The 22439-nt window shown below is 34.1% G+C and overlaps 1 protein-coding gene across 5 annotated transcripts in view; it reads right to left on the bottom strand.

Annotated features, from left to right (window-relative positions):
• The window catches only part of AGTPBP1 (ATP/GTP binding protein 1), a 158144-nt gene that overhangs the window by 83249 nt on the left and 52456 nt on the right, over positions 1-22439 (bottom strand). For all 5 annotated transcript variants that reach the window (XM_027615667.2, XM_027615666.2, XM_027615665.2 and 2 more), the window contains exons 4-11: positions 20742-20809; positions 17781-17844; positions 17212-17358; positions 16273-16404; positions 13911-14004; positions 7160-7197; positions 3852-4060; positions 1441-1618 (exon numbers count right to left, since the gene is read on the bottom strand). In XM_027615667.2, the coding sequence (XP_027471468.2) occupies positions 1441-1618; positions 3852-4060; positions 7160-7197; positions 13911-14004; positions 16273-16404; positions 17212-17358; positions 17781-17844; positions 20742-20809 (930 nt within the window). The remainder of the gene's footprint in view (positions 1-1440; positions 1619-3851; positions 4061-7159; positions 7198-13910; positions 14005-16272; positions 16405-17211; positions 17359-17780; positions 17845-20741; positions 20810-22439) is intronic.

Raw genomic sequence — 22439 nt, 5'->3', positions numbered from 1 at the left:
AAAAAAAAAAAGATGTGGTTCATATATACAATGGAATATTACTCAGCCATCAGAAAGGATGAATACCCACCATTTGCATTGACATGGATAGAACTGGAGGGGATTATGCTAAGTGAAATAAGTCAAGCAGAGAAAGTCAATTGTCATATGGTTTCACTCACGTGTGGAACATAAAGAATAGCATGGAGGACCACAGGGGAAGGGAGGGAAACTGAATGGGAAGAAATCAGAGCAGGAGACAAACCATGAGCAACTCTGGACTCTGGGAACCAAACTGAGGGTTACAGAAGGGAGGGGGGTGAGGGGATGGGTTAGCCCGGTGATGGGTATTAAGGAGGGCACATGTGGTGATGAGCACTGGGTGTTATATGCAACTGATGAATCGCTGAACACTACATCAAAAACTAATGATGTACTATATGCTACATTGAACATAATAATAAAAAATTAAAGAAAAAGAAGAATATTGGTAGGCGTTTTTCTATTTTCACCTTCCCTTTTCCAAAGCATTATAATACTACGCATATTTATATGCAAATTCCGAATCACTAGAAAACACTTCTGTGAACCATATACACTAACACTGAACCTTTTTCTTAGGAGAACTATGAATTTACATAAGGAAACTAACCCTGATAATAGAAATTGTAAAATTTTTAAGTATTATTTAAATAGTTGAACCTGATTGCAGTAGAAAGAAATTACTCTGCTAATTTGGACCAGTATTTTTTTATGCTTCTTAAAGTACATTTTACCTTCTCTTTTCAATTTTTTATCAGTGAGTCATCTGTTAAATTCTTGAATTCTTGCCATAGAAATTTCATGGGAATATGTAGAAACTCTATGAAGAGAGATGAATTATTTTATAATAAAAAATGCAGAGGCACCTGGGTGGCACAGTCAGTTAAGCCACTGACTCCTGGTTTTGGCTTAAGTCATGATCTCAAGGTCCTAAGATTGAGCCCTGTGTCAATCTCTAGGCTCTGCACTTCCCTTCTCCAATAAATAAATAAATCTTAAAAAAAATAAAAATTAAAAAAAATAACATTTTTGGTGATTAGGTATTCTTAACTTAAACAAAAATGAAGTTCACCAAAAAGTTATAAATGTAAGCCCAAATATAACTACCTAAACATTTAATGTTTACACTCTTATCCTTTGAAAATTTATGTAAACTACGAAATAATGTTCCTATGTAATGCTTAAAGTTTTTCAAATTCAAATTTACATATATATAACACATTCCATACTACTGCCTTTAATTATCAGAACTCAATTTCTTATATTTAAAGAAATATTTAACTTAAAATATAATGTGAAAGTTTATTGTGTTCATTAAGGTCTTCTTTTGCTGTGGAACTAGAAATGAGGGGAAAAAAAAGTCGACAGTCACACAATTCCAAGAATCACTGAAAGCCAGCAGTAAACATGCAGTTTTACCTTCAGGGGGTAAACTATAGAGCTGGGCCACAGGCCCAGTCACAGGAATAACTGGCAACTGGAAATGGAAAGAACTTTTAATCGTTGGGAGTGGCAGGCGATTTTTAGGAAAACACTTCCTCATTATCAGACTGGAGGTGTTGACAAGAGGATCAAGGGTCCTGACTGCCAAACATTCCTGTTTTTTAAGAAAAAGAAAAAAAGAAAAGTAAGAAAAAAGATAATATGCCTTTGGTGAATAAGTAAATCAATTTTACATTACTTCATAAAGTAATATATTAATAATTTTCAAGAGACAAATACACAAAAACCAGTATTTAAATGTAATATGATCATAAAATAGCTTTGCCTATTCAGAAGTATCTCTTCATAGGTAAGAACTTCATGTGACAAATTTAGTAATACTTTTCGTAAAATATTTTAACTAAGCAGAAATCAGTACCATCTTTGGCACCAAAAGTCACCCAAGTATATTAGTCCCACTTCATCCCTGGTTTCAGTTACCCATGGTCAACTGTGGTCCAGCACAGATGATCTTCCTTCTGACCTAAGGTCAATACTAACCCTAATGCTATAACACAACATACTTACATCAGTCCCTTCATTTCATCTCATCACAGAGGCATTTTATCATCTCACATCATCATCATCATAAGGATGAGTACAGTACAATAAGATATTCTGAGAGAGAAGGACCACATTCACTTAACTTTTATTACAGTATATTGTTACAGTTTTTCTGTTTTATTATTAGTTGCTCATCTCTTACTGGGCCTAATAATTCAAACTTTATCACAGGTATGTATGTATAAGGAAACACACATTGTATATATAAGGTGAAGTACTATCCAAGGTTTCAGGCATCTAAGATCCAAGGGATCTTGGACCGTATCCCCCACAGATAAGGGGGGACTACTGTGCTACATAATATCTATGAGCGACCTACAAGTCACTTAGCAAGCCTAGGGCATAAAATAAAAATTATTTTTAATTTAAGGGAAGAAAAAAACATTAAGTAAAAAAGATAGTAAGAAAGGAGTAAGAAATGGGCGCCTGGGTGGCTCAGTTGGTTAAGCGACTGCCTTCGGCTCAGGTCATGATCCTGGAGTCCCAGGATCGAGTCCTGCATTGGGCTCCCTGCTCAGTGGGGAGTCTGCTTCTCCCTCTGACCTTCCCCCCTCTCCTGCTCTCTCTCTCTCATTCTCTCTCTCAAATAAGTAAATAAAATCTTTAAAAAAAAAAAAGGAGTAAGAAATAAAAAGGAATGTGCACTGGCTGAGCCTTTCTCAGAACTGTTATCAGTTATCATACAATAGCACCTCTAATAAGTTGACTCTTCAACTTACAAAAAATAGTCTGAACACCATGATTTTAAGTTCTAAGAGTTTAATATGCTGTCGTGGTATCCAATCTTGACAAGGGCTAATGGACAGGGGATTTGAACCTATAACATAAAACACTACTATTATTGTTATTATTATTGACAACTGGCATTTAGATAGCACTTTCATATCCCATAAAATTTTCAATACAAATTTTCACATCTGACCTGTCAGAACAGATGAGAAATTTAGGCTCAGAAATATTAAGTGGCATAAACAAGGTCACCCAACTCTTCCTGATACATCAATTATCCATCACTGTCTACATGAGGAATAGTAAAAACAAGTGCATATGATTGATCTAGAAAAGAAAAAGCTTAGGGTAAACATAAATTGTGTGTTCAGGTTTCTTAACTACTGCCATGTAGAAAGAGACTGTTGTATGCAAGACCAGGAGGGCACAACCAAGATGACTGGCTGCAATTTTTAAAAGACAGATTTCTTTCCAATAATTATAACCTTCTAAAAACAAAATGGTTGCATTGTAACATCCCCACTGCCCAGAGCTGACAATCTTCTTGCTAAAGATACTGTCAAGAAGGTTTACGGTTAAGATGGCTGGCAGAACTAGGATTCCTAACTCCAGGTTTCACTTTTGTACCTTCTGTGTGTAAAACTGCTCTATCTAGAAGGAAGACATTGACAATACTCACAAACACAGAACTGCCTCACCAGCTATAATGGATCCATAAATATCTCATGAGGGGAACATGCAAAACTGAGTACAGCCAACTGCACATCTTAGCAAACATGGCTCTACAGATTCCCTTCCTGCCCAGTGGATGGATTTATACATCCTCCTTTTACCTAAAATCTCATATTGCAGAGATATGCACTCAGCACTTTCTCCAACACAGTCTGAGGAGGTCACATGAGAAAGGTTTATCATGCCTTTTCATCTTCAGATTTTTTTCTTAAACATAATTATCATACTTTTTGAGTATTTATAAGAATACCAAATTTTCTTAAGAACCAAATAATATCATTAACACATAACCACAGTAATAGGAAGAAAATTTAAAAACTCACCTGTGAAGTGTTATACAGAATTTTCATCCCATTGGCGTCTATAAATGCTTTTCTTCCCAACTTGATGTTTGTAACACTTTTTAAACTCTGTAAAATTCCTTTCCGAATGAGCATGTTTCTATGCCGGTTATCATGGCGGTGCCAATCTACATAAATCGTTAAAAGGACTTGGACATATCCTCTGTCTACAGCTCTTCTGGCGTTTGTTTCTTTAACAAAAGAAAATTGAGAAAGAACATTTTTAAATGACAAGAGAAAATGGTAGAATAAATTGAATTAAAAATATCACAATATTGTAATGAGTTTTTTTTTCAAAAAAATATACATAGCAGCCACATACTTAAATATTTTTTTCTCTAACAAAATAAATGAAAAGTCCCAGATGGCAAACTACATTGTTATTATTGTAACGTCTATTATAAACCCTGTTTCCACTGAAATTAACTCTACTGGATTGTAGCTTCTATTACAAACTATGTGTTTCCACTGAAATCACCTGCTTTAATTACCCCCACAATTATATAAATATCCATGCCATAACAACACTAAGTTAAGAATACTTATAAAACTTTTAGTAAATGAAATGTGAAGAGCACTTTACTGCTTTCTGGTCATTAATTATCTAATATAATAAAAACTACATTAAAGAGGGTTTTTTTGTAAATGGTTGATTTTACTAGGGTAGAATTAACAGAAATCCACAAATTTGATCTATTTTATTAAAGTGTTAATATTTTAGATTATTAACCGAAAGGGTACATTTCACTAAAATGGCACTAGGGGAACCCTATCATAGCAACATCTGGAGCCACTCAGTACCACATAGGGGAGCCAATGATAGGAACACAAACTAATGTCGAATACCAACCCATCCAAGCTTGTTTAGTTACAAAGAAATTCCAATCTCTCCCTAATATAAGTTTACCCTGGCTCACGGCATAGGCACTAAGATAATGTAACAGTAAGGTAAGGCTCTGCTGCTTTTAGTTACCTGAAAGGATTACTACAGCTTCCATATTGCTAATATGTACCTAAAACATAAAGATGTTGAGGTCAACAAACTATTAATGCTCTCTCAGAAACCCTGTTCTGACTTTAGGGAGCTGGAAGAAATTCACCTGGTGGGGAGAGGGGCTTTCTTACATAAACGCTTTAAAACCTCTTCTGTGTCTTCAAGAGCTAGTTGGCCAAGGTTGTGGCTATTTACACAATCAGGTCAACAGTTTTGACTAGAGTAGTTTCATGTATTTTAAAGGAATATACACTTTGTTTACACCACCTGGAGTATATAAGCCTTTAGTTTACTAGCTGTGAATATGATTTTCTTAAAAGACATTATGAGCCTAAATGGTATTTATGTGAAATATTTAAATTCTTATTAAAAATCAAATAAGAAACTTGCCCGTAACTCAAACACAGGTGCTGAATGAAGAGAAGTAAACAGAGCTATGTGCAATCTGCAACTGAGCACAACTAAAAAGTTTAGTAAAGGGGTTTTATTCATGTGTTCAGGACACCTAACCCACTATCAACCTATGTCTCTTCTTCCCTCTCCAGTTAAAAGATAACTCAGGTTCCCCTTTAGACTGCAGCATCTCATCCATACTCTAGCGATGGCACCTAGGCTGCCTGTCCTTCTGCACTGTATGTATACATGTTCTTTGCTTTATACTAGCTCAGGGTTATTATAGTAGCCTCATTTACCCTTTTATTTTTTTTCTCTCATTTACCCTTTCAAAGTAAATAACTGCCCCCTCCCAGAAAGCAGTTAAAAAAAAAAAAATCAATGAATGAGAATGTTCCAAAATGCCACAGTGCATTTAAAAATATGCAGGTGCTACTAAACATTATCTTGCATTATTAAATTTTTTTTCTATTTAGTGCCATGTGCCCTATGAAAACATACCAAATATAAACTAGACTCATCCTACTGGTCAGTTACTTTTTTTACCTGATGCAGTAAAACAGGTATGTTTGTCCACCACCCTCCTTTGAAGGAGGAGGGAGTAAAAGGAAGATTACTATTTAAAACGCAAGATACCAGATTTCAGTCCTCTTAGATTAACCAATTTCTATAAATAGTTGAAACTAAGGAGGGTTTTAGTTTCTACTGACTTAGAATCAGTGATTTTGTCATCAGTGATTCTGAAAATAAGTAAGCTTCAGTCTTAATAGCTATTTTAATCTACTCTAATTCAAAAATATATGCCTATATGAATTCAAAAATTAATCTTTAAATTAACAATTTGAACCACAAAGGGCACAACAAGGCCAGGCCACAAACATCTTTTAAAATTAATCCAGGTATTCTGATCTTGGTCTAAAGTTTATCACATCATATATGAAAATAAAGCTACATGGTTCATCTAATTGAGTACCACACACTTCATTTCAAAGATAAAACTGTTAACTGAGTTTTATATACTCTGGTATATAATACTAATACCTAAGATGACTTTTTAAATTTAATAAATGTAACAAATCATTACCAAATACCAGATTTTCAATCAATTAATCATTTGCTACTGTTCAAATTAACAATTCTGGTCATTCAAATTTAAGGGCAAGTTGGTCTCACCCTTGATAGACAGTTTTGGGGAAAAATAACATTGAAAGCCATCATAACCTTAGAACTAAATGTTACTGTGGTTAAGACGTTAATTTAATCAACCAATGAGAATGGAAGTGCTAACAAAAGTTATATTTAAACCACAGATACTGAGTACCTTGGAGAGAGAGAACATATAATGTAGATAAATTTCTCTCCAAAGGAATCATAAGACACATTTACTCCAATGCTTCAATTTTGAAGATAAAGAAAACAGTTGCTTTAGTTTGTAAATTTACATTGTCATTTTTAATGATTTAAACTTGAATTTGATAGAAATAAAATTTTTAATAAGAGGTTTCTAAATGAAAATCATTTGTGTTCAATATACAGTAGTTGTTCACAATATTCTTCACAGTAAATATCCTCAATATCTTGTTCGCTTCACTTTTAAAAAGATGATACTTATATAACACTTACATGTTACTTGCCTCTATTAACAGGACTTTATATTTATATAATGAACTTATAAAAAGAGAGTCAATGTACTGGAATGAATTACATAGATGTACTTACATTATAGCTCAATAAACGACATTAGCTATGATCAACCATATGAAAAGACAATCAACTTTGACATTAAATTATAACAAACTAGCTTTATAACTACAGACTAAATCTACATTTCCAGTTTCTTTAACATAGTAGATAGAATACTTGGAAAAATAGTATCTAGTATTTCTAGTATTTAAAAACTTACTTGATTTTAGCAATGCAGCAAGAGTGTCTAAAGCAACCCTGTCAACATGAGAAAACACAAACAACAACAAAACTAGTAAAATTAATCTACAATAGTAAATTCATACAATCTTTTCAGATAAGTAATTATTATCTATTCCAAAAGTCATTCCTGTTATAGTCAATTACATATGGTGTTTTTCTGTATGCATCTCTCCCTTCAGGTTAAAATCAGGTATGAGGAAGATTGAAATATTAACAGGCCAAGCACCAAAAAAAATTTTTTAAGGAAGAAAAAGAAGACACTGTTGAAGTCTTTATATAGGAGATTAGATATATAGAATCGATTATTGTAGTTGTATCTGACCCTGACAGAGTTCACAAAATAACAGTATTAAGAATCAGAGGCCCTGATTCATAAAAAATTAAAACAAAAACAAGTTTTAAGACAAAATTTGTAACTACAAAATTCTATAGATACTCATAGCTATCTGACTTTAAAGTATTTTAGCTCTTTCAAGCAATAATCCTACTATTTAAGGTGATAACAAATGTAAAATATTTTGGAACTAGGAGGTTTGGGGAGAAGTAGAAGCCCTTAACATTTTTCAACCATAAGGCACCAAAGAGAATAATGAACCTAATTAATATCTCAAAAATTCTTATTGCCCATTAAAGGACAAAGGAATTGCCCCAAAATTTAAAAGTACTTATATTTTCTTTGAACATAAATACACAAATATGCACAGTGAAATTAACTGCTATTAATTAGCTTTAAAAATGCACAAAACATCACTGTGGAAAACCCATAATTGAAATATTTTTTAAAGAAATAAGTTACTGAAGAAATGGCACCTAATTTCAGTAACTTTAAAAACATAAGGCTACATACTACAGTACCTCTTAGCAAGATTTCAACAACTATAATTAATTTGCATAAAAATATGCACTATGACTTAAGCATGTCACTCATCATTAAGCATTTGTTGAATGCCTACTAGACACCCACAGGGGCAGGTTCTTCATTGGTATAAAATTAGCACACTTATCTCTTCCACAATTTTACAATCTAGATAATGTGATAAAATGTACATATCTATGAAAAAACTACTCAAGAAATTAAAACCAAAAACAAAGCAGTAAAGTAAAAGTTGCATACGTTAACGTGAAGGAGACCCAGCACGATGGAGTATGTAAAGGCAAAGAGCACAATCAACTAGAAGACTGAAGATGGATACTGGTTCACGGTAAAACCTGCAACAATTATCTAGAACTAGGCACAGAGTAAGTGCTCATTCATAATAAATGCTCATTAATGCTACCCTCCAGAGCAAGTCATTAATGGTTGCACTTTGATTTACTAACACAAATAAAGCAATCATATAAACCTTTATTTAAGATAACATTCATAAAAAGAAAAAAGTATATGCTTTAAAAAATATTATAAATTCAGACCTGGAACTTTCTCAAAACAATGTGAACTTTTGGTAATGGTGAGTTAAAAGTAAATGAAAACTATGAAATTACATACTGACTTTTCATAGCACTAAATCATCAGTAAGAAACTTTCCATAACCTTACAATTATGTACTAAAATGCGCATAAGACTATGCAACTACCAGCATAAGGATGGCTCTGAAATTGGTCAAAATTAAACACAGAACTAAAGGGATCTTCCGAGTGAAACAGCAATACAAAATAATAGAAAAGCAAAATTTGATAAATGCCAGAAATTGTTATAGATGCCTTATATATGTGTTTTCTAGTTTATTTTTTTATAAAGATTTTTATTTATTTGTCAGAGAGAGAAAGAAACAGAGAGAGAGCACAAGCAGGAGGAGTGGCAAGCAGAGGGAGAAGGAGGCTCCCCGCTGTGCAGGGAGCCCGATGCAGGACTCGATCCCAGTCATGACCTGAGCTGAAGGCAGACGCTTAACTGACTGAGCCACCCAGACATCCCTGTGTTTTCTAGTTTAATTCTTAAAACAATCCTGGTCCACAGAACTGGCACATTTTATGGCTAAAGAAACCAAAGATTTCAGAATATAATAAATATGCCTAAGCTCCCAAAAAAGCGAGGCGCTATGGAAAATGAGTAATATAAGCCTCCTGTTGAGAAGGAAGCTTTTGAATTCAGAAATATCAGTCTCCTCCAAAAGAGATGTTGAAGTCCTAATCCCCCAGTACCTCTGAATGTGACCTTATTTGGAAAGACGGTCACTGCAGATGTAATTAATTAAAATGAGGTCATACTGGAGTAGGTGGCCCTTAATCCATCATGACTGGTGCCCTTATAAGAAAAAAGGAGACTACCTGAAGACAGACACACAAGGAGAGAACCTCATGTGAGGACAGAGGCAGAGGTTGAAATGTTGCAGCTTCAAGCCAAGAAACACCAAAGATTGCCAGCAAACCACCAGCTAGAAAGAAGCAAGGAAGGATTCTCCATAAAGGTTTCAGAGGGAACACTGGACCTACTGACAGGTTAATTTTGGACCTCTAGCCTCCAGAACTGTGAAACAACAAATTTCTGTAATTTTAAGCCACCAAATTTGTACTAGGTACTTTGTTACGATAGCCCTAGGAAGAAAATACAATCACTCGGATGCAATCACTTGCTATGAACTAATAGGATTTTCCCATCTACAGTTAAGCCTTTATTCAAAATTATAAAAATCTTAGAGTACTTTTAGAAACAGTCTTTCTCCCTGGTTGGTAGTAGTTTATAATACATTTGAACCAAATAGAAGTGCTTCTGACGGTTTCTAATCCTTAAACTACATGCTTTTGGGTTGATGTTTATTCAACACCGGCAAAACTAGGATGTGAACCCAGTTTTTTCTGACTCCAAAGCTCATCATGCTTGTTTCACAGCTGCACTAGATTAAAAGAAATTATGAAGGGGTGCCTGGGTGGCTCAGTCAGCTGGGTATCTGCCTTCGGCTCGGGTTGTGATCCCAGGGTGCTGGGATCGAGCCCCGCGTCGGGCTCCCTGCTTGGCAGGCAGCTGTTTCTCCCTCTCTCTCTGCCTACAGCTCCCCATGCTTGTGCTCACTCGCGCTCTCTCTCTCTGTCAAATAGATAAATAAAATCTTAAAAAAAAGAAAAGAAAAGAAATTATGACGTTTGGTGCAAAGTCACTTGATATTTTCACTAAAATTTATTTAAAAGGTATTTTTTAAAAACTTAAGTACAAAAAAATTTCTGAAATTCTCTGACATGTATAAGCCAGTACAAATTTGTAAAAGTTACCAAAGAATTTTAGAATAACAAATTTATCGAAATGCACAGTCTGTATTATGTTAATTGAATAGAATTTTTTAGTTTCACTATTTTATACTTCCTCACATATTTTTCCAATCTTCTTAAGTCCCACACAGAATAATACAACCAACAATGGCTTAAAAAGCATCCTGTGGCTTATTCATTTAGGAGCAGTGAAGGAAGAAAAGCTTCAGCTCCAGGTATTCATGAAGTCATAGCTCCTTTAAATTGGAGGGTCAATCCTTATGGGGACATTCAAGAAGAACCCATTACGTCCTGGGTTGCCTCCATCTGGATTAACAGTATTTAAATCCAAAACCTAAAATTGGAAAGGAAAGGAAATCTTCAAGGGCAGCATCACCCTTCAAACATAAATAATAACCCTAACCTTATTCCACTAAACATAGGGCATTGTTTCAGAGGAGGAAAAACAGCAAAACAAATGTTTTAGATGTCAAGACTTTTTAATTAAGGGGGAGACCCTAAGATTATTAAAAATGATAAAGAGATCAAGATATAGATATTTGGTCAATGAATATTTTATTCTTATTAAAGTAAAAACAAAGTAAAAAATTTGTTTTTCTTTTTTAAATATAAATACAGGAAGGAATTTAAGGGATAATTTAGATAGCACTATTCCTTTCTGAGTTTAGACCCACTGATTTCTGCCTATTTTGGATATGTCCCCATACTGTATATTATAATGACACTTGTGAAATGCTCTGTTCCTCCTAGGAACTTTATACTAGATTTGGTAACTGGTTAGAATAGGCTTAATATAGACCCTAAGAATGAGATCATAACCACTAAATAAAAAATAAATTATAAAGTACTTTATGAGTCAAGGGGAGAATTGGTATATAAATTTTAAAAATAATGAACATACTTTTAGTACTAACTAGAATTAATTCACAGCCACATTACTACATTACTTACCTAAACTAATTACATTGCATTCATAGGCATTGTGTTAATTAGAAGAATCATCTCATTAAATCCTCACATCAACCTTCTGATGTAGGGGCTAATACTACTATTTATAGACATGAAATAATGGCTTAAGTTAGGTAACCTACTATGTATCCTGGAGCCAGTAAGTGACAGAGCTAACATGCAAATCCAGGTCTCTCTGTCTCCAGAGCCTACTCACGACACCACACCAATCTATAAGTCGGTTTTACTTGTGATAATCGCTTTTTGTTTTGTTACATTTCATCAGATGTTCTAGGATTATGTATGATCTTTACATAAGTAAAAAGTTAAGACATCCCACCAAGTAATATTAAATGAATAAATATATATGCAAGTAAGCTCCCATTTTCAAAAGGGATACAAGCTAAAATATTTGACTTTTTTTTTCACCCTGATCTTTATTTCAAGAAGAGTGAAAAGAATGGAAATGTTCTGAATTTATTTGTAAAATTTAACCAAATATTTGATGTGGGTAAGTTCTTCCTCACAAAAGAGTCACAACTAATAAAAGTAGAAAGAATGAGAAAATTAGAAAAGTCACTATTCTGCAACTCCTAAAGAAATAGTGGATCTAGACAATGTCACGAAACACTGCTAAATTATTAGGTGAGAAGTGAAGGGATCACCTCAACTCAGTGATCTTAAGTGGTGCAAGAGAGAGTACCAGCACCACATATGAAATATTTTTGACCAGAAAAAAGGAACCCAAATCCAATCAAGCCTCCAGCTCTATGGGTCTACAGGAAATTCGAGGGACATACCTACATGTTAAAGGATCCCAGGATACAGTCATCTTAATCCAGAATGTTGGGACAATCTACAAGACATCACCGAAGTCTTTCAACAAATAAATAAAATAGAACCCCAAAATAGAGGAACTGTTATTGATTTTTAAAGATTACAAGACATAGCAATCAAATAAAATGTACAGATCTTATCTGGATTCTGACTGGAATAAGCCAACTGTAAAGAAGACATTTCTTAGACAATCAGAAAATATTAGATATTAAGGGATTATTAATATTGTTGGACAAAGAAACAATATTCTGCAAACATTAAAAGAAAAAAGTTGTGTCTGATAGTGATCATACTAAAGAACTCACAGAACAAATGTAATAGCCAATATTTGCTTCAAAATACTCCAGAAAAAAAAAAGAAAGGACAGGGAAGGAAAAACTGAGATCAAAATGGCACAATGTTGGTTACTGATGAAACTGGGTGGTGGGTATTATCCGTTCTCTTGTAGTTTTGTGTAGGTCTGTAATTATTCTATTTTTTTTTTAAGATTTTATTTATTGATTTGTCAGAGAGAGAGCACAAACAGGGGGAGCAGCAGACAGAGGAGGCAGAGAAGCAGACACCCTGCTGAGCAGGGAGCCCACCGTGGGACTCGATCCCAGGACCCTGGGATCATGACCTGAGCCAAAGGCAGCCACTTAACCGACAGAGCCACCCAGGCATCCCTATTCTATTTTTGTGTAGGTTTGGAAATTTCCTAAATGTGATGAGGAATAATGTGTGCACCTTGTTTGGATTCTGATTCAAACAAACCCATTATACAAGGGCACTTTGAGACAACAGGAGAAAACTGAACACATACTGGACTTTAGTTATGTTAAGGAATTAATAATTTGGTTGAGTATGATTTTAGTATTATGGTTATTTTTTAAGTTGCTATTTAGTAGAGTTATATACTGAAGTATTCAGGGAAAAAATAAAATATATTTGGATTTTTTTTTCACAAACTTATATATGAGAATGACATCTGGGATTTGCTTAAAAATACCTCAGCAAAAATAAAAGTATAGAGGGGAAATAAATGAAACAAAAGTAGCAGAATGTTAATAACTACTGAATCAAATAAGTGATTAATAAACCTAATTCAAAATAATTTCATCCTAATATAATATAAACTCTAGGTATCTTTGAATAATTGTACAATAAAATATTTTTTTAAAGAATGACTTCTAATATGCCTTAAGAAAAAAATACTAAATATAACCAAATAACTGGAAATTGCTTTAATTTTCTGAGGCTGAAAGACTTACAAATGAATAGATATATAAATATAGTAATATATATATAATTTAAAATAAGAAAAAAGAAAAAGAATGACATTATTTTGACAAAAAAGAAATGTATAAATTTAAAATACATTCAGATAATTGTGCGAATGAAGGGTACATTCATTAAAAGATTGCAAACCTGGGTAGGGAATATAGCAGGCATTCAATAAATGTTTCTGAATGAATGCTACTCTATCAATGATCATTTTCCTCTTATATTATCTAGGAATGTTGGACATCTAAATTTCCATAATACTACAGTCAATGAATGTAAAGCTTTCTAATTTTGATACACTTCTGAAGATTAAACTTTATATTGAAGAAAATCTTTATCATAATAAAATCACTATTTAAGAACTAAGAAAGGATCCTAGATATAATACAATTCAACCTGTTGTTGCACAGATTAAGATGATAAAGCCCAGAATAACAAAAAATACACCTCTATTTATACTCAAAGCATTTACTCACTTCATGAGACCCGAATTCTTCTTACTAAATGGTCCGATGATTTTAAACAGCAGCTCCACAACTCCATTTTTCCCTAAGGATACTGAATTCACAGCTAGGAGGCAGAGGAAAGGATGTAAAATGATTTCAAAACCTCAACAAGTAGAAATGTGTATTCTTGGTGATACAGAGCTGAAAACATACACAAATTCTTTAGAAGACCCAAGCCCCTCATAAAGCCTACCCTAGCCAATCACTTGAAAGGACGATTGTTTTGGGGGGGTTTTTTTTGGCTTTATTTATGACCTTGCAGGGAGATTATGAAAGAAGTTATATAAAACAACAAAATGTTACTTAAAAAAAAAAGAGTTTTAAGTTAACTCTGTTTGTTTCTTCAATAATTTAAATACCAGGTCATGGAGATTCAAAGACAAAAACAGTGTGGGCCCTCAGAGAACGCAGTATAGAGAGTGACAAAAACAATAAACAAATAATTACTAAATTACTTTCTAAATAGATTAAGACTTGCAGGCTATTTAGGTTACACCAGAATGGAGTCCCAAGTCCATAATGAAACTGAAGGTATCTCTGGAGAAACTGAGCCTGGGTTCACTCTTTACCAATGAAGAGGAGCTAGCTAGGGCAGGAGCTGCTCTAAGGAAATGTCTCCAGAGACAGAGATAACATGGCAAACCGAATCGAGTCAGTGAACATCATGGGTATAAAGTTACACATTAAAACATACAGTATCAGACAAAAGCTTATCAATGGAAAGATGAGGTGGGAAAAGAAGGTAAACAAATTATAGAGCCCTAGAAGTTGTTTGTTCTTTCAACTACAGGGAATTGCCCGAAAGGAACAACCAATCAGACATGCATTTTAATACAGGTCAGATGTCACAGCACTGTGACAGATTTGAGAGACATGGTAGCAGGCTGTGGTCCAGGTGGGAGGTGATGAGGACCTTGGCTAAAGCAGCTGTGGAAAAAGAGGTAACAACTGTAGAGTTTCACACAGAATATGCAAACAATTACCCAACCAGGAAATTGTGCCTAATAATTTTCAATTCTGAACAAATATATTTTAAAAATCATAAACAATTTACTAGCCTTCTAGTGGTAAATTCAGTAAGATGCCACCAAAAATGTAAGCTAAAGTCTTGTAGGATTTTAATTTCCTCTGTATCTATTTTTCCATTATCCCTTCTAATTTTATCTCTGTGCGGTCTTCCTTTTTCCTTAATTGGGGAATTCAATGGTTTATCTGTTTTATTTAGTTTTTAATTTTATTTGAGTATAGTTGACACACAATGTTACATTAGTTTCAGGTGTGCAACTTAGTAGTTTGACAAGTTTATACATTATGCTATGTTCACCACAAACATAGCTACCATCTGTCCCATTACATCACCATTACAGTATTATTTTATTTTTAATCCAATCATTTCATTTCTTAAATCAACTGGGGCTTTTTTCTAATGTATTCTTTTTTCCTCTACATTCCTCTGCTTTCCTTGTGTTTATTCCTCCTTTCCTAACTTCTTTGGTTAGATATCCAATTTATTCATTTCCTTCTATTCTTTTTAATTACATAAGTGTTAATTATTTAAGTGGTCAAAGCTATTTTCCTATGAGCTCACCTTTAGCCATACTGTCAAAGTATAAATACAGATAAATAATCATATACATACATAAAATTTTATACATACACACGCACACACATATATATATAACCCCACATCTCTACCACTTTGAATACCATTATTCTGCAATATCATGTACTCCCCACAACTTCAATTTCAGATGTCTTGTTAACCACTCCAATCCCATAGTGGAAATAGAAAGGAACTTCATAGCACCTAGGTTTGGGACCTAGTATTAGAGAGTATATATGTGTGTGAGGAAACAATTTCTCCGTGATCTCTCTTCTCTCCAGCTTCCTCAGAGGCTGTTGTACTATTTTTTTTTTTCTGTTCTGCTACTTCCTATCGATTGCTGAACATAATTAACTCCAGGTGACTATGCTTCCACATGCCTTCCTTCTCAGCTTTCCTCTCACCTGTGAAAATCCAAATAGGCGCAGCAGTTTTTCCTGCTGATACCCTCCTGTTCTTCCACATCTTTCCACAGGCTGTTACTCATCCCCTTCACTACAAGCTTTTACAAACTGCAGGAAATGAGAATTCTCAAGATTTTATCAACTCACCTTCTTACCCCACATCACTTTTGTGGTGGTGGGGTTAGGAGTTACAAAGAGTCATATTACATATTCTCTTTTCTTGTCTACAATTTTTAGAGCTCTATGGAGTTCAGGTACTTTTACATTTTCATTTTGTATAACCTGACAACACTGAGTTAACTGAAAGGTGCTCTAAAATACTTACAGTTGGCAGAATATACTCGTAAAAGCTGAAGACAAGGCAAAACCAAGCGATGATTCTGCAAATTCTGTTTGACCAAATTCAGGGTTATATTCAGAGCTCCATTAATTCTAGCTTTCACTCCAAATTTTTTGTCTGTTTTAAAAAAATGAACAAACACAATTTATTCATAACTTTTGAATGAAAATGGAAATGTCATAAACTATATACACACATACACACTTTTTAGAATAAGCATTTTAACCAAATACTTCAAAGTTTAAAAGCTCATATGTATGCCACAAAGCAATGGCAGAACTCTTAAATAATCACTATTCTAAGAGTTTAGAGAATCATTTTAATCTGTGTAGCTAGACAATTATAAACTGAACTTGGGTTCTATTCCCAGGATGCCTTTCTCTGTTAACCTAATCTAAATCAGCTTTCTCCTTGTTTCAAATCCCATGTTTTCTTGATCTGTATTTTTTAACATTTTGCATGTCTTACTTTTGTAATAATCGGTCCTACAATTTTTTATATCTCTTTTGGTCTTGACTAGATCATAAGCTTTTTAAGCATTGAGACTGTGCAATACAAATATGACTATTAATGAAAAGCAAACACATTTTACCTCCATGTTCCTCAAAGCATTCCCATCCATATTCCCTCCTTCCAACTTCAACAATATATATCCTTTACACACACACACACGCAAGCACACAAACAGCGACACACTTGTGATTCTGATATTTTTCTTCCTTTTTTCCAGTCTACGTAACAGAATTCCTCATAAATTTAGTATCCTCAACTTTGCAGGCCACTAGCTGACTGTAAAAAGGAGTCCATGACTAAGATCAAGAAAAAGCAGTACCACGTTAGATTTTCAAAATTTACCAAATTTCAAGGCAAACAGAATCAATGTCACAAATAGTTCTAAGATAAAAACACAAGTGGAACCCTCACCTTTAGGTCCAATCTTTGCAAGAATAGAATGAATCTGTACCATCAACTCCTCATTCGGGGGAGATTCTTTGCTGGCATTCATAAGTAGCTGCAACAATATCTGTGAACCACCTTTGGTGACCAAGAAACTCGCTCTTCGACCTCCACCTAAAAAAAAAAATTGTTTTTAATTGTTTAAACAGCAAATCCTCCCATAAAATATTAGACATCACAACTTGTTAGCATTCAATATTTCAAATGATGACTTCTGAAATCAAACACCTCAAAATCAATTTTTTTTTATTTCATTAGTACTTTAGTTAGAAAATAGCAAAGAGGGTAAATACAAGTGATGCCAAAATTCTACAGTCAAGGCTCTGAAAATGGGTTTTGGGGTGGTTTGAGGGATCCTGGAAGACCCCTCAAATCAAAAACAAAGCAACAATAAGAGTATGACATTTCAGGTTCCAAATTCTGATACTCAGAATAGCTTCTATAGAAGTATCAGAAAATTCCAAATAAAGTACACATGATACATTGTTGATCACTGTTTACAAACGGAAATTAGACCAAAGAAAACAAAAACTTACCAGCTGACACCAGCTCAACAAGAATGCTTAAGATATTAAGTGTAGTTTGAAGATCTTTCGTGTTCTGAAATAAATAGTTTATTTGCTGTATTAAACCATTGTAAATCTGTGATTCCCAAACCTTTTCTGTTCCTGCTGTGAACTACCTGTATTTTTACAAATGGCCCTTCCAATTTCCCTAAGGACAAATGTATTTGGGCTGGCACTATTCTCACTTACCACTTCAGTAGTTTCTTCTTGCCCTTGAAAATGTTTTGCAAGTCATCTGAGCTATTGTTTTCTTAGTATCAACACTATTACAAGAGGAATTAATTTGTCATTTGAATTTATCATCTTCTACCCAATAGATAACCCAAATAAATGAATCAAAATGTAAAAAGCACTACAATGTATATATGGTGACCACCCAGTCACCTAGCTCCCCTCTCAGAAGCCAACTGCATTATCAGTTGCTTGTGTATCCAGCCAAAGATAATGTGCACACATGAAAGAAATCCATGTAAATATATGTGCATATACAGATTTATTTCTCCAAATGGTAGTGCCCTATGGATACTATTTTATATTGACATTTTTATGTATCAATAAATAATTTCTTCACCCTTTTTTAAGGGCTACCATATGGATTCTATCCATCATATGGCTATGCCATTGTTTATGAAACCAGTCACCTACCAATGGAATATTTGTTTTAATCTTTTGCTACTAAAAAACTGCAACAAGAAATTAACATGTTTATACAGAATCAAGTACGTCTCCATATGGGATAAATTCCTAGAATTTCTGGGTCAAAGAATATGGGCATTTACTAAATTGTTCATGGAGTAATTTACACTCCCACCAACAATGTAGAAGAGTAACTATTTCCCAAAGTCTTGATAACCAATCTAGTAAGAGAAAATGTTTAAACACTGTACTTTGGTTACATCTCTCTTATTAAAAGCAATGCCTGGATAAAGAAAACCACAGAGAAGCAGAATTATGGCCTATTTAAGGAACTGCCTCACCCCCAAAGTATAGGAATTTTAAATGTTTATACAGAGGAATTTGAGAATTGTTATGTATTGGTAAACTGGCATGGGACCCTTATTCCTCCCCTTTCCAAAAGTGAGTGAGTGTTGTCTCCACTTCACCATTTTTAGCTTATAGATTAATGGAGCCAAAAAGCCATATCCAGACCAGTTAGAGGATTACACATTAACCAGAAACCCTTGTCTCAGCATTGGAGGTATTCCACTTATTGGACCATCAACTCACTAGAGAGGAATTTGGAAGAATGAGAGGGACAGACATGTGTTAAAGAGAAGAGTGGACTGTGGCAGAATATTGCTTGTGTCTAGCAAACAGGTCTCATCTTCTTCCTGGGTACACAGCCAAACCACATTTTCCAGCCCTTTTGTAATTAGGTTTGGGCCATGTGACTGAGCTCAGGCCATTGGAACCTGAATGGAAGCTGCACTGTTATCTCTAGGCCTTACCCAGACAAGTCTCCCATACATAATTCACTGCCTCCCACCCCTGCTGACCTCAATAAATTGTGATAAAGCAAACAAACGAATGGTGTTCAATCTCAAGTGCCATTTGCATTTCTTTCCCTGGGAACTGTCCATAATGTCTACACATTTAAATCAATGTCTATTGATTTAATTTTTCCTTACTGATTTGTAAAAGTTCTTTAATATGTTAAAGAAATTTTACAAGTTGAAACATTTTTTCCTCAGTTTGCCAAGTGTCTATGGTGTTTTTTTTCCCACGTGCTTTAGTTAATATAATTGAATTTATCAATCTTTTCTCTTTTATAGCTTCTGGGTCTTTGTTCATATTAGAACACCCTTCCCTGTTTTAAGATTATTTAAAAATTTCTATTACTTCCTCTAGTATTATGATTTTATTTTCCATGCTTAAATCTTTGCTATAGATACAGAATTTACTTCAGTGTAGAAGTAAGGATCCACTATTCTTTTCTAAGTGGCTACCAATCTGTCCCAGCTCCACTTAATAAATAATCACTCCAGTTTTCACTGATCTGAAATGCTACCTTTCTTAAGTGGTTTTAAATTGCCATATGATTTTAATTTATTTTTGGACTTTCCATTCTGCTACAATGATGCTATATTGATGTCTATTACTAAGGCACAATTTCTAAACTATTTAAATTACTAAAGTTTTATATAATGTTCTCTGGTATTTGGTGCAGCTAGTCCTTTCTCTTTTCTTTTTCAGAAACATCCTTTCTACTCTTATTTTCTCATTGAACTTTAGAAACAAAACTGTTGGTATTTTTACTGAGATTACTTTAAACTGACAGATCAATTTAGGGAAAAATGACATCTTGTATCATTTTTAATAGGAAGTAATTCCTATCAAAAATATGAATTAACGCCCTGTTCTTTTTTTTTCCAGTTCTATTGAGATATAGTTTGACTTATAATACTATGTAAGTTTAAGGTATACAACAAACTCACTTCCTGTTCTTAACACAGCACTGAATAAAATTTAAAATCCTGATTCTGAATATATCCTGCTGATCCACCCAGAAATTTCACACTGGGATAGAAATTTAACTGTTACCAACATAATATAGTTATTCAACCAATATATGTAGTAAACTGAATCACAAACATATATCATCTAAAACAATACAATAAATGAGAATTTCCAATATCATTTATTTTAAAGATTTATTTCCAGCTAATGCTTTATTTTGTATTACCAATTAGAATGGCATGTTAAAATTTAAAATATGGTTATCATTACAATCATAGGGAAATATACTTAGAGGTTTACCTAATATATATTAGAATGTTTCTGTCACCATCCCAAGTGATAATTTAAAACATAAAACTAACTTCCATTCATTAGCTTTACCTCTAGGATAAAAATTTTATACTTCATATATACATTTTTTTCTTCTACTAGATGGTATTACAGTTACAAAATTAAAGCCTGCCAGTGATTTACCTCTAGGGTTGACAGCAGAACTTCCATTCCTGTAGAACCTTTGGCTGTCATTTCTCTCCTTGTTTTTTCTGAAAGGTATAAAAAAGTTTTCTTCTAAAACAAGAAAAAATTACATATAGCTTAATTCTATAGCTAATGTAGAATCAACATGACTCCATTGGTCTAGCAAACATTCTAAATTGGTTTTTAGATGTTCCTCCCTCTGATGTTGCTAATTCTACTGGGTGGGAACTTCCAGATCTCAGTTTACAAGCCCTTCCTTGCATTTAATCACATCTCATATCATGAACTAGATGGATCCCTGTCAATCCATCTATAATTTTAAAATCAACAATACAGTATGAGTACCAGAACTAGTGGTGAGGTAGGAGGTGGTAATGGCAGGCCTCTTTATTATCTTTACAACTAAAACTAGAAAATATTTCACCAAAATTGGTGAAAACAAAAACCTAGTACTATTTTCAAATGTTTTTACTGAATTAATACTATTTTAAAATTCTGAATTACACAAAAATAAAAACTAAGGAACAAACAAAACTTGCTTCTTCTGCCAAGAATCTGTAGACCAGATCACTCAGATAAGCCCTTTCATCTGAGATGGGGTGGGGAGAAACTATAAATTTTTCTACTATTTTTTTTAAAGATTTTATTTTTTATTTATTTGGCAGAGAGATACTGAGAGAGAACAAGTAGGCAGAGAGGCAGGCAGAGGGAGAGGGAGAAGCAGGCTCCCCGCTGAGCAGGGAGCCCGATGCGGGGCTCGATCCCAGGACCCTGGGATCATGACCTGAGCCGAAGGCAGCCAGCCGCTTAACCGACTGAGCCACCCAGGCGCCTCTAAATTTTTCTACTATTTAAAGGTTTCTAGAGCTTCTCCACTATTCTTTTCCTTTGATTAACAAGACAAGAAAGGTAGATCCTAGGCCAACACTTAGGTAGATCACATACAAATTATATGTACTTGACCTATATATTACCTCATTTATGATTTACTTTAACCCTCCAGGAGGATAATTACTCTTTTCATAGACCAGAAATTTGAGTTCAGAAAGGAGAAGAAACCTGCACAAAGTCATTGAGCAGGTAAGTGAAAGAGAACAGGTGACCCAGGTGTTTCTGAACCCAAAGCTTACAGTCTTTCATTGATTTCATGTATTTCTAAAAGAGCCACAGAAATCATTCTTTTAGGCAGGACTGTTGTACAAGAGACTTGTTAACCCTCTCCAACTGTTTCACACCTGAATATTAGTGCCAGAAATTCTTCTAATATAGGATGACAATGCCATTTCTTTCACACTTCAAGATTTTAAAAACAGAACACAAATAATCTATTCTCAACACAGCACACATTACACACATTACACAATAAAGTTCAAGAGATTGATACTACCAAATTTTTTCTACACAGAGATAATCAAGCAGTCTAAGACCAGAATGAATGAAGTCGAATGAAGCCCTGATGGGGGGAGGGGGAAAAAGTCAGGCTAGGCCTTTAGAACATCACACTTCTGCCCAAAGCAAAATCCTGTTCAACTTCCATTACAAATAAACAAAAATCCCTATGTGGTATAGTTTTGACACATACAAATTACACATTTACAATTTCACAAGAACATGAAGTATATAAGAATAGGAGTCACAAAATCTCAGAAAAAAACTCTTCAGTCTGATATCCAGCTGAAAATCAGGTTATTCTAA

The sequence above is a fragment of the Zalophus californianus genome, chromosome 13 (genome assembly GCF_009762305.2).
Source record: "Zalophus californianus isolate mZalCal1 chromosome 13, mZalCal1.pri.v2, whole genome shotgun sequence".
Classification (NCBI taxonomy): Eukaryota; Metazoa; Chordata; class Mammalia; order Carnivora; family Otariidae; genus Zalophus; species Zalophus californianus.
The sequence above is the reverse complement of the archived record's forward strand: the minus strand, read 5'-3'. Positions and strand labels throughout refer to the sequence as shown.